This window comes from Delphinus delphis, chromosome 12 (assembly GCF_949987515.2).
Source record: "Delphinus delphis chromosome 12, mDelDel1.2, whole genome shotgun sequence".
NCBI classification, from domain to species: domain Eukaryota; kingdom Metazoa; phylum Chordata; class Mammalia; order Artiodactyla; family Delphinidae; genus Delphinus; species Delphinus delphis.
In genome coordinates, this window is record NC_082694.2 from 31756833 (window position 1) to 31768656 (window position 11824).

The 11824-nt window shown below is 36.0% G+C and overlaps 1 protein-coding gene across 2 annotated transcripts in view; it reads left to right on the top strand.

Annotated features, from left to right (window-relative positions):
- GFPT1 (glutamine--fructose-6-phosphate transaminase 1) overlaps positions 1-9180 on the top strand; it is a 72817-nt gene extending 63637 nt beyond the window's left edge. Inside the window, exon 19 of one of the 2 annotated variants that reach the window (XM_060026452.1) lies at positions 8905-9180. In XM_060026452.1, the coding sequence (XP_059882435.1) occupies positions 8905-9018 (114 nt within the window). In that variant the 3' untranslated portion in view covers positions 9019-9180. Of the gene's footprint in view, positions 1-493; positions 7297-8904 lie in introns of those variants that run through there. The other variant, XM_060026453.1, reaches the window with a different exon arrangement.
- The last annotated feature ends 2644 nt before the right edge of the window (positions 9181-11824 follow it).

Here is an 11824-nt window from a genome sequence, read left to right on the forward strand (position 1 = left end):
ACATTTTCATACCCGTGGACTTGAAGGAAACTTGGACGTTACCTCCATGACTGGAGATTACCTGTTTTCTTTCTGTGTTTCTTAATGAGGTAGCTATTGGAAATTCTTTCTTTGGGACTTTCTCACACACTGTAGGACTCTCAGCATTCCTGGTCCCTCATTCATTGTGACAACCAAAGTGACAATCAAAACATCTGCTCTTATACGTTTCTAGTGTCCCCTGAGAGGGATGCCACCTCATAGAGGACCACAGGAGTTTTTCCTGTGCCGAACTGGCTCCTTTGGAATTCTTTTTCCTGAGTTCAAGTCTTTTAAAGTTATATTACTATATTTTCTAATCTAATTCTTTGTAGTCTATAGTAAAGATGATTAATGAGCATGTTTTCTGTTTTCTGTTTTTTATAATCAAAAATAATTTGCTTATAGCCATTTACCCACCCCCCCCCAATATCTGTATAATCTCTCAAAAATTGCTGGGTTTTTTTTTTTGCAGGTTGATTTCCCGCGGAATCTAGCCAAATCTGTAACCGTAGAATAAGGAACATCTGAAACTGGGCAATTAAGCAACACAAGACACCTTTTGTATTTAAAACCTTGATTTAAAATATCACCCTTTTGTAGTAAATCCTTATTTATATATCAGTTATAATTATTCCACTCAATTTGTGATTTTTGTGAAATTACCTCATATTTTCCCAGTAATTTGTGAGGGAGTTTGAATAATGGAATCTATATTGGTATTGGTGTCAGAAAGAGATTTAGCTCTCATTTTCATTAAGGATGCTGAGTGTTGGATTTCCGGTCCCTCCACTTCAATCTGAGAGGCGGCCAGTGAAAGAGTAGTGCATTTAATTGGAATATTTAAAGCCAACAGCAATGTACTTGGACATTTAATTCAGTTATAAAGAGAAGATGCTGTGATTTATTTGGAAATTTGTTTGTTATTTTGTTTTTAAATCAAACTGTAAATCTTAAAAACTGAAAACTTTTCTTTGTGGGATTTCTAGTTGTTAACCTTAGTCTCTCAAACTTATTGCCTGTTATCTGTATGTCAAGGTATCTTAGGAAGATAAATAGTATAGTAGTGTGTTGGTTTTCTCCAGCCCTTGATAGAAAATACTTGCACAATTTCATAGCACAAACTTTAAATTTGAGCTGCTTTGTACAATTGACAATATGATTTTAAGTTTGAAGATGGGATACGTACATGTTGTATATCCTACTCCTTGTTTTTTCATGTCCTGAAAGTGGTTTTTAATTTCCTCATATCTGTAGTTTTTTTTTTTTAATTACTGCTGAATGACATTTTATCTTATTCTTTGAAATCACCACACAGAGTTGCTATCAAATGTCTCAATACCAATATATTCAGAATTCTCTTCAACTTTGTCCCAGAGAAGAATTACCTGCAGTTAATTTTAACTTCTCTCACTGCCTTGTTGCATCAAACTGGTAGTACCTTTGTGCCAATTTGGAAGCTCCTTGCAGTTGTTTGGAAGATTTACAAGTCTTTTGACTAATCATTTGACTCTAAATGTATACGATGGGCTAGAATTAGAAAAAGCTATATGCTTTACACTGATATTAATGAAGGATTATATAAAATTTAGTATTACTTTCTAGGAATTTTTCTCTCTGTATATTCTGTTCTACCCCTGAAAAATATTTAGGAATGAAGAAGATATAAATAATACTGAGGTGCCTTCAGCTAGCTAGTGTCAGAAATGGAAACTTACAATTTAGATTTAAAAATTTAAAGTGGAATATTAGCTTGACACCCAAAAAGTTGTAATAATTTCTTCACGGAGCTTTTTTGGCCACACCTTGGGCGTTACAGGATAGTGTGTTTATGTTTTGGTTAAGTCCTTCTCTTTCTAAAGTTTTCACTTTTAAATTGTGAAGGTAAGATATTTAGTATAATTAAGTAAGCTCAGTCTTTTCCTTTTTCTGTGTTTGAACTTCTTGATGAGGTTACGATTTTCTAGTAGCTATTGGAAGAGAAGCATAGAATTTTGCCTTGTGTTAGGGTTAGAGAAAGAATTGGCATATTTTGAGGTAATTCAGAAGGACTCTTAGATTAAGACTAGAAACCTGTTTAAAATGAAATAGGATTACTGTTCACATCTATATAGCTACTATAGCTATATTTATCTATTTTAATTGTTTCTAATATTATTTTGTGTAGGCCTGCTAGTTTTAGTATGTGTGTAGTATCATTCTTATGTTATATTAGCATTTTATGCACATGATTTATATGGATTTGTAACATTTCCAAAGTTCAGATTAGCTTTCTAAGTGAAACTGATATGTGAAATCAATCATTAATTTTCAGTCTCTGTTTCCTCTCCCTCTCCGTGTGTGCGTGTTTGGTGTGTCTGTCTGTCTTTCTCTAGCTCTCAAGCACACATGTACACTTCAGGCTAGGGTAAGTTCTAAACCAAATCTCAAAAACTAATAGTGAGAAAAAAAAAAGTGGTATTTTCCAAACAAACGTGGCTTCCATTCCCTACCCCTTCTTCTTGCTCCCTACCCTGTTTAGCGTAGTGATGTTTAGATGCTTTTATGAATTATGAACACAAAAAATACTGTAATGAGGCAAACTGCTAATAAGTGCGGATGCTCAGTTAAAACTAGTATAATACAGGATAAGAAAATCTGATTTTTCCAGAAAGATATTCTACAAAAGGAGTCCTTTCTGTAAAAATTCTTTCTTGTAGTACATTTAAAATTTAAATTCACTCATGTATAACTTAGAGTTCCTTACCGCAGGTCATGAGCCCTTTGTAGGCCAGAGGTCACGTTAGCATCTAACACATGGCCAAGTACACGATTGTAACTTTGGCATCAGTCAGCTTTTCTGTCTTTTTAAATCACCTATGCCATAGGAATAGATGGTAGGAGGAAAGTTAATGTTAACTGTTTTTAGTTTGTTATAACTCTGTCAACACCCTATTATGGGAAAGTCACTGTGCTAGAAACTGAAAAATACATCCTGTTTAAAGCAAAGTCAACTTGTCCCCAGATGGACTCATCACTCGTGGAGACTAGGATCATTGGAAGGCACAGGGTGAGAGAGTAGAAAAATGAAGTTGAGCTGTTAAATGTTGTGAGTGGATTTGTTCACTTAAATCATGGTCCAAGTTTTGGTGCATATAATGTTCCTAAGAGGTGAAGTGCATTTTGTAGAGTAAGCTGTTATCACAGGCGGTAGATCCATGTGTCTGTGGTCCTCTAAGGAACAGCAGTCATTAGATTCAAAGGTGAAAACAGTCAAGCATCACAACTAAAAGGGAACTGACACAGTGTGATGTGCAGATGGGGCTGTCAGAGTGCTAATAAAGATTTTCTCTCTTAGGTTCCTAGGAAATTGTTTCCGAGATGACATTGTCTTATCCTTTTGAATACAGGTCTCTTGACCTGAGTTAATTATGAGGATGAGAGGAAAAGAGCCCCTTTTTAGCTCCTTGGTAGCATTCCTTTGACACATTTCTATAACTCTTCAAAGAAGGAAAACCAGCTGAAATGTTTGCTTTAACAAACATATTTTAAGAAGTCCTTTGGGATCAGTTTCCTCTCTCTCTCTCTTTTTTTTTAAATTAGGATATATACTATAGCAATAAAAGGGAACGACTCATGTTAATTACTTATTGTATGCTACAACTTAAGTGATTTTTCTAAAAAGCACAATGTCGTTGAAAATATTTATTTAAAAAGAATTCAGAGCTCACATTGAATTTGTGAAGGCCAAAGAAATTGAAGGGAATGGTAAAGAAAGATAAAGAAGTCTTATATCCACATATTTAGTAGATGTTGTATACCAGAATACCAGGTGGTGTTTTACCTGCGAAAACATATTTCAGATTACTTTCTTTGTTTTTAGTGTTAGAGCCTCAGGTTTAAAAGTTTTAACAATTAAATCATTTTTCCCCCACAATATTTAAAGATTGTTAATCTATCAGTATTTCCCTAGCTTGATGAATTTAACTGTATCTTTAGATCTGTGACATGATAACCAGTAGGAATGGTAATATTAGCTTTGAACCAATAGTATCCAGGGTTAAAATAAAAATCATAGTTAACTAGCAAAACCGTAAAGTTATGCCATATTAACTTGTGAGTCTGTAATAGCTTGATATCAATGTTACGGAATATGCCATCAATAATGGCTAACGAGAACTTTTTAGGAAATTCTCAAATTACCTTTCTTACTACACTAGTTTTCAGAATGAATATAGAAGTGATCCTGTTAGCTTTTTAAAACTGTTCTGCAGTTAATTTTTAGTTTTTGCTTAAATAAAACTTTCAGTATTTGTTTAAATTATATTTCTTGTGAGCTAGAAATTTTAGAATCATCCTGCCTTTGTTTCAGTTTTCTGTTCTTCAAGATGAATGTTTAGTTTACTGAGCCAGTTGGTCATTTCTTCCTCATGTCTTCTGAGTCCAGTGACTATAATTCTGAACTGTGAATAAGTTACCAAAAACTTGCTGAGAATTGCATTTTGAAGCAATTTGCCAATATTTGAAGTGTATACATGTTTGTCATTGTGTTAAAGATTATATTGTACTAAGAATGTAGCCAATGTTTACTTTAGTTGTTGGTAAACATTTTTGATGCTAAAAGTTTATTCATTACTGTTGCTTTTAAAAAGAAGAAATATTACATAAATATATTTAAAAGTCACGTCTTCACTCCAACTTCCCAATTATTTAAAAAGGATTGTTAGATAAAACAAAGGCTCTACTTTTTCTGATGTTATACTCTGTAAATATTATACTTTCTCAAGTCTTTTAGAACTTTTTGTGACACTATGTTGTTTTTAGCAAATTTACTAAAATTTGGGTGTATGCAGTGATCAGCAACTTTGTTTAAGTGAATTGATAGTTGCAAAAGAAGGATATTTAAGATGGGTGAATAGCAAGTACAGCATATACTCCAAATCTAAAGTTTCTGTAGTATCTGGCAATCTCTTAATCATTGAACAAAGAGTCCTTTTACAGGATCCTTTTATAAACAGCAAGCTAAAATCTCTATGCCTAGTGCTTACAGCACTTGCTGTGTTTTGCAGGAGACAGAGTTATGCCAGGGTGGTTTGAATGAATAGATGTGCTGTGTTGCCTTCCCATAGAATTGAGCCCAATCTCTCCTCTCTCTTTCACCCTGTGTTGCTCTGCAGCAAAGCCCAGATCCACACCAGCATGGATCATTTTTTCCACAGGCCACATTTTTTTACATAAAATTTAGCTTTACTCCTAGTGAAAGGTTTTCTTCAGATTCTCTTCAGTTCACTATCAGTAAGTATTTACCGAGTGCATATTAAAGGTCAAGAAATAATCTCCCTAAAAATTAAGAGGCCACTTTTCATTGAAGTGGATTTGAGGAAAAATAAGTTCTTTAATTTTTTGGGTGAAGGAAAGAAGTCCTTAAGTTTCTCCCATTAATCTGAGGTTAAGTTCTATCTAATTAAAAAAAAATGATGTAGAAGCTTTATTAGTTTAACAAGCATCCTGGAGATAAAAAGTAATCTTGTAGGGCTTCCCTGGTGGCGCAGTGGTTGAGAGTCTGCCTGCCGATGCAGGGCACACGGGTTCGTGCCCCGGTCCGGGAAGATCCCACATGCCGCGGAGCGGCTGGGCCGGTGAGCCATGGCCGCTGAGCCTGCGCGTCCAGAGCCTGTGCTCCTCAACGGGAGAGGCCACAACAGTGAGAGGCCCGCGTACCGCAAAAAAAAAAAAAAAAGTAATCTTGTAATAATATACAGAGAAGTTGCCAGGTTATAGGTCATTTAACCAGCTGACCCCTCCCCAGGAAGTGTATATGTAATAAGATAAATTTATTATTCTCTTTTTGGTTAGCATGTACACAAGAGATTATTTCCAAGGTTGAAAAGACTATTTGTGAACTTCATATTAACATGATTCATTGACTCAAAACGCCAAGGTTGGGCTTCCCTGGTGGCGCAGTGGTTGAGAGTCCGCCTGCCGATGCAGGGGACACGGGTTCGTGCCCCGGTCTGGGAGGATCCCACATGCCGCGGAGCGGCTGGGCCCGTGAGCCATGGCCGCTGAGCCTGTGCGTCCAGAGCCTGTGCTCTGCAACGAGAGAGGCCACAGCAGTGAGAGGCCCACATACCGCAAAAAAAAAAAAAAAAAAAAAAAAAACGCCTAGGTTCACACATGTATTTCTTATAGAGAATGCTGTTATGTAGCTATATTTCCTTTTTCATATTTCAAAAAATTTTTGATATGGAATATGGATGTGTAATTGAAAATATGGAATAAAAAACAGAGCTTGTAAACAGTTGGAGAAGTGCACTCTGGATAGAATTATAGTTATTTCCTTCCCATTCATTTATCAATCTGCCTTTGTATATGTTTATATAAAATTAAAAAGACTTTATGCCTATTAGAATGAAAGCAATTGGCATGTTTTCATATGCTCTTAATTTCTGCAGTTTAGCGACCGATTGCATTATTTCTAACAATGCGAGTAAGGTACATTGTGGAACTCACAGCTATTGCACACCCAGGGGATATTTAGAGGTTAATTTTTGCCTCCATCACTTAGCTCTGTATGCTTTGAAATGGAGATAAATATGGTGAGGTCTTAGAAGGAAAATGGCCAGAATTCCCAAAGCCTGGAATATAGGTAAATACTCATTGAGAGTTCTAGATGAACTATACCTAAAAGGCAAATGATCACTTGTTCTTAACTAATATATTCTTACTTTGTGAGACCCAAAGGTTGATATCCATTAGTTTTAGATTGTCGTGCAATAGCCAGGGTGCAAAGGTCTAGATGTGTCAGGATCACTACAGTTTGTTTCTGCCAACGGCCCCTTTCAGGTGACACTGTTGTTGGCATTAAGAAAAGCCAGTGTGGCATCAGTCAAGGATGTTTTACTATGGCAAGTTCAATGTGAGACGGACTCGTTAGAAAGCTTTGTCTTCAAATAATGCCCCTAACTGGGATGGAAAATAGTCTGAGACGATAAAGACTTTCAGTTTCTAGGTAATCAAAATTGCATTAAATTCAGGTTTCTTTCTGTTAGACTTGAATGTATCTAGCCAGTGTGATTTATGGGGACTTCTGGTGGTTGTTGTTTTTTCCTATTTACTTTGTACATAGAGTTGTTTTGAAATATTGAGCACATTTGCTTTGAATTTTATCTCTTGCTTTCTGTTTTGTATTTGTCGTTTGAATAAAATTATAAACCCAATATTGATTTTATTCTTAATTCACTTTTACTGCTGCTATGGAGAAACCTAGGAACTGTGGGAGATCTTCGTAGGATTTCTGTCTTATGTTCTTGGTTATTAACTTGGAATCATGTGTTACTGAAGTTCAAAGCATTTCTTTCTTTGAAAGAAACCAAAAATTAATTTTAAAACTTCTTCATATAGGTAGTCTTTTTCTGTGCTTTAAGTGAAGTGGAAAAATATACTGGCCTCTGAGCGCAGAATTCACTTTACTGACACAACGTTAGTAACTTAAGTACTTTGAGTTGTTTTCTTAGGAGAGACAGATTTATATCAATTTATTTGCAAATTCCTGGTTGTTCCTGTGACAGAACACAGGAATGAAGGGCAGTGACTGAGATTCCCCAAGATAGAGAAAAGTTAGCTGCCTTACAGACACATTGGTCTCTTCAATTTGACCTTCCCAAAGTGTAATGCTCTTAAGTTAATGGTTCTCGACTCCTTTGGGCTTAATATGCTGAAATGAAGTAAGGGCAGCTCTGAGAATGTTGACAATCACCCTATCAGAAGATAGGGCTGATTTTTAATGTTATTTTTAAAATTAAAGAATCTATAATGGCTTGGCTTTTGCTCAAATAGGATGCCTCAAAATTTAATCATTATTTAAATAGATATTCTCTTCACAAAAATTTAACAGCCAAGTCTTGCTTTTCTTGTCAATCTTAACCTTGTGCTGTCCAGTGTACTGGGTACACCAGGTACACAGATCATATGAAACGGGACCCATGGACAGATGAACTCAGCGTAAACAACATATATTTCTGTGTGCCTGCCATAGCAGTTGCTTAATAAAATACTTGCTGACCTAAGTTATAGTCTAAGTAGCATTTTTTTCCCCTTATTTTTTCTTTCAGTGCCTTTACTTGCTGAGTTAGAGTTTGGTCAAGAAATTGTAAATCGCTACTGGCATTTCCAGTAGGAAAGGATTTAATAGGGAGAATTGGGTTTACACAGCCGTTAATTCTGGGAAATGCAGATCAGGGAGGGCACTGTGAAATCTGCCAGTGTAGGAATTGCAGCGAGCTACTGTCGGTGATCTCAGCTGTCCAAAGCATCGGGGTGGATGATTGTCAGGAAGATATTGGTGAGTCCCACATCAGCTATCTGATGCCCATTAGTCTGTTTGCAGTTGCCACTAGAGAATAGTATTTTTACTTCTCTTTTCCCTTCCAAATTGTGCGCAAATGGCTCTCATTGGTGAAATCTAATTGTATCTCTGTGTACAGGTATCCAGTAGAGGGGAGAATTTAGAAGGGTGAGGATAGTACAGAATATTGAACAGATGTTGTCCATCACAGTTCACCCTTTGGAATACACAGCATCTATACTTACCTTTGTATCCATGTTTAAATTTCCAAAGAAGAACAAAAAGAATATCATGATTCTGCCTGATACACAGCAACTATCCCTGTTGAAACAAAGATGCAGTCACCTTCCCAAGAAAAGGAGATACATTTCATGAATTTCTCTATCCATCTCTGTGTGATGTTTATTCCTCTTCCTTAAAAACAATCCCCCTTGTTATGAAAGTCTTATGTAGTCTTAAGTAGAATAATTGGAAGGAGAAGGGGGAAAAGTTGATTTATTACATAAATAAATGTGTGTGTGTATACATATATATATATATAAATATATATAATTGTGCAGGGACACGGGTTCGAGCCCTGGTCCGGGAACATCCCCACATGCTGTGGAGCAACTAAGCCTGTGTGCTACAACTACAGAGCCTGCTCTCTAGAGCCCGCGAGCCACAACTGCTGAGCCTGCGCCCTAGAGCCCATGAGCCACAACTACTGAGCCTGCGTGTCACAACTACTGAAGCCTGTGCACCTAGAGCCTGTGCTCTGCAACAGCAGAAGCCACCACAGTGAGAAGCCTGTGCACTGCAATGAAGAGTAGACCCCACTCACTGCAACTAGAGAAAAAGCCCATGCGCAGCAACAGAGACCCAGCGCAGCCAAAAATAAATAAATTAATTTTTAAAAAAAGGAAGATGGAAAAATATATTGCCTAATCAACAAAAACTGGGGCTCTCACTAAAGGATCTCTCAAAGATAAACGCCAAGGTGAGGGGAAAATGATCCCAGAAAGATTTGAGATGCAACATAAATGAATGGTGAGCAAAGAAACACTGAAATGAGGGTAAATCTAGAGCACTGCCTGTCCAAAACAGTAATAATAATTTTTTAAATTTGAGAAGCTATAGAACAATCCATGATAAAATGCTAGACAATAATATAAGTTGGGAGTGGGGGAGCATGGTTAAAACATAGTAAGTCCCTTTTTATTATGTGAGAGGAGGGTAAAGATAATAACTTTGGATTTTGTTAAGTTAAATATATGCATGTTAACATTTTTATGATATAGGGTATAGTTTCCAAAGTGATAGAAAAAAATAGAATTTGGGAAATATATCCAAATACATTGGTAATAAACAATGTAGGAGACATTTAAAACAGGGACAGAGAAAAGCTGAATGTGAAAATGTTCACTAGGCAAATCCTAATTCATGGAAAATTGAGGGAGCTATAATAATATAAGATAGATTTTAAATAAAAAACGTTAGTTGAAAATTGTGCAGCTGCTATGGAAAACAGTATGGCAGTTCCTCAAAAAGTTAAACATAGAACTACCATATGATTCAGCAATTCCATTCCTAGCTATATACTCAATAGAACTGAAAACAGGGACTCAAGCAAATATTTGTGTGCCGATGTTTATAGCAGCATTATTCACAATAGCCAAAAGGTAGAAACAACCTAGGTGTCCATTAACAGGTGAATGGATAAACAGAATGTGACAAATACATACAGTGGAATATTATTCGGCCATAAAAAGGAATGAAGTGTTGATACATTCCAAAACATGGGTGAACCTTGAAAACACGGTAAGTGAAATAATTAGACACAGAAGGACAAATATTCTATGATTCTGCTTATGAAATATCTAGGCAAATTCATAGAGACAAAGTATTAGATTAGAGGTTAACAGCGTCTGGGGGAAGGATGAATGGGTAGTTATTGCTTATGGGTAGAGAGTTTCCATTTGGGGTGATAAAAAATTTTGAAAATAGACAGTGATGGTGATTTCACAGCATTGTGAATGTAATTAATACCACTGAATTATTCACTTAAAAATGGTTAAAATGCCGAACTTTGTTATATATATTTTACCACAATAAATTTGTTTTTACATCTTTATTGGAGTATAATTGCTTTACAATGGTGTGTTAGTTTCTGCTGTATAACAAAGTGAATCCGCTGTACGTATACATATATCCCCATATCCCCTCCCTCTTGAGACTCCCTCCCACCCTCCCTATCCCACGCCTCTAGGTCATCACAAAGCATCGAGCTGATCTCCCCGTGTGATGCAGCTGCTTCCCACTCGCTATCTATTTTACATTTGGTAGTGTATGTCAGTGCTAGTCTCTCACTTCGTCTCAACTTCCCCTCCCTGCCATGTCCTCAAGTCTGTTCTCTACGTCTGCGTCTTTATTCCTGCCCTGCCACTAAGTTCGTCAGTACTATTTTTTAAGATTCCATATATATGCGTTATATATATGCATAACGGTATTTTTCTCTTTCTTATTTCACTCTATGACGGACTCTAGGTCCATCCACCTACAATAAAATTAAAATTAGAAAAAAAATCCATAGACAAAGATTTTTTATCATGTAATAATAAAAGTTTTAATTCAACCGGTATTGTAAGGCTTTTTAGTTTTTGCTAAATGGTGGATGTACCTTTGTATCTCATTATGGTTTTACCTTGTGCTTCCTTGATTACTAATGAGTTGAGTGTCTTTTTTTATGCTTATTGACCACTTTCTTTTTTTTTTCTTTTTGTAAAGTGTCTGATCAAGTCTTTTCAAAATCAGTTTTTGAAAACTGGATGATCTGTTGTTTACTCTTTGGTTTATAGGAGCTCTTTATATATCCTGGATTCTGGTTCTTTGTTACGTGTATTGCTATTGTCTTCTCTCACTTGTGATTTCTCTTTTCATTTTCTTTTTGGTATCATATAGAAATTCTTGACTTTAACATAGTCAAATTTATCATTATTTTCCCTTTATGGTTTGTGTTTTTATGTGAATTGTTGGATAAATCCTTCTTCCTAGGTCATAAGTATATTCTCCTGTATTGTCTTCTAAAACCCTTACAAGCTTTGTTTTCATCCTTGGATTAAAAATCCTTAGATTTTTAGTACACCTGGAATTAATTCTGAGTTTGGTGTGGGGTAGGGATTCATTTTAAATTATTTTTATGTGGATGCCATAATTCCCTGCACTATTTACCAAAACACTCACCCTTTCGCAATTTCCCTGCAATGCCACCTCTTATATCAAGTGTTCACATGTGTGGATCTGTTTCCATGGGCTATTTGTCTCTGTACCAATTCAACATTATTTCCATTATGTAGCTTCATAAAAAGTCTTGATATCTGATAGGGCAACTCTCCTCTCACTGTTTTTCTTCTTGAATGACTTGGTTATTCTTTTCCTTTTGCATGTACTTATATAGAAATTTTAGAAACAACTTGTCAAGTTGCACAAACACAACTGGTG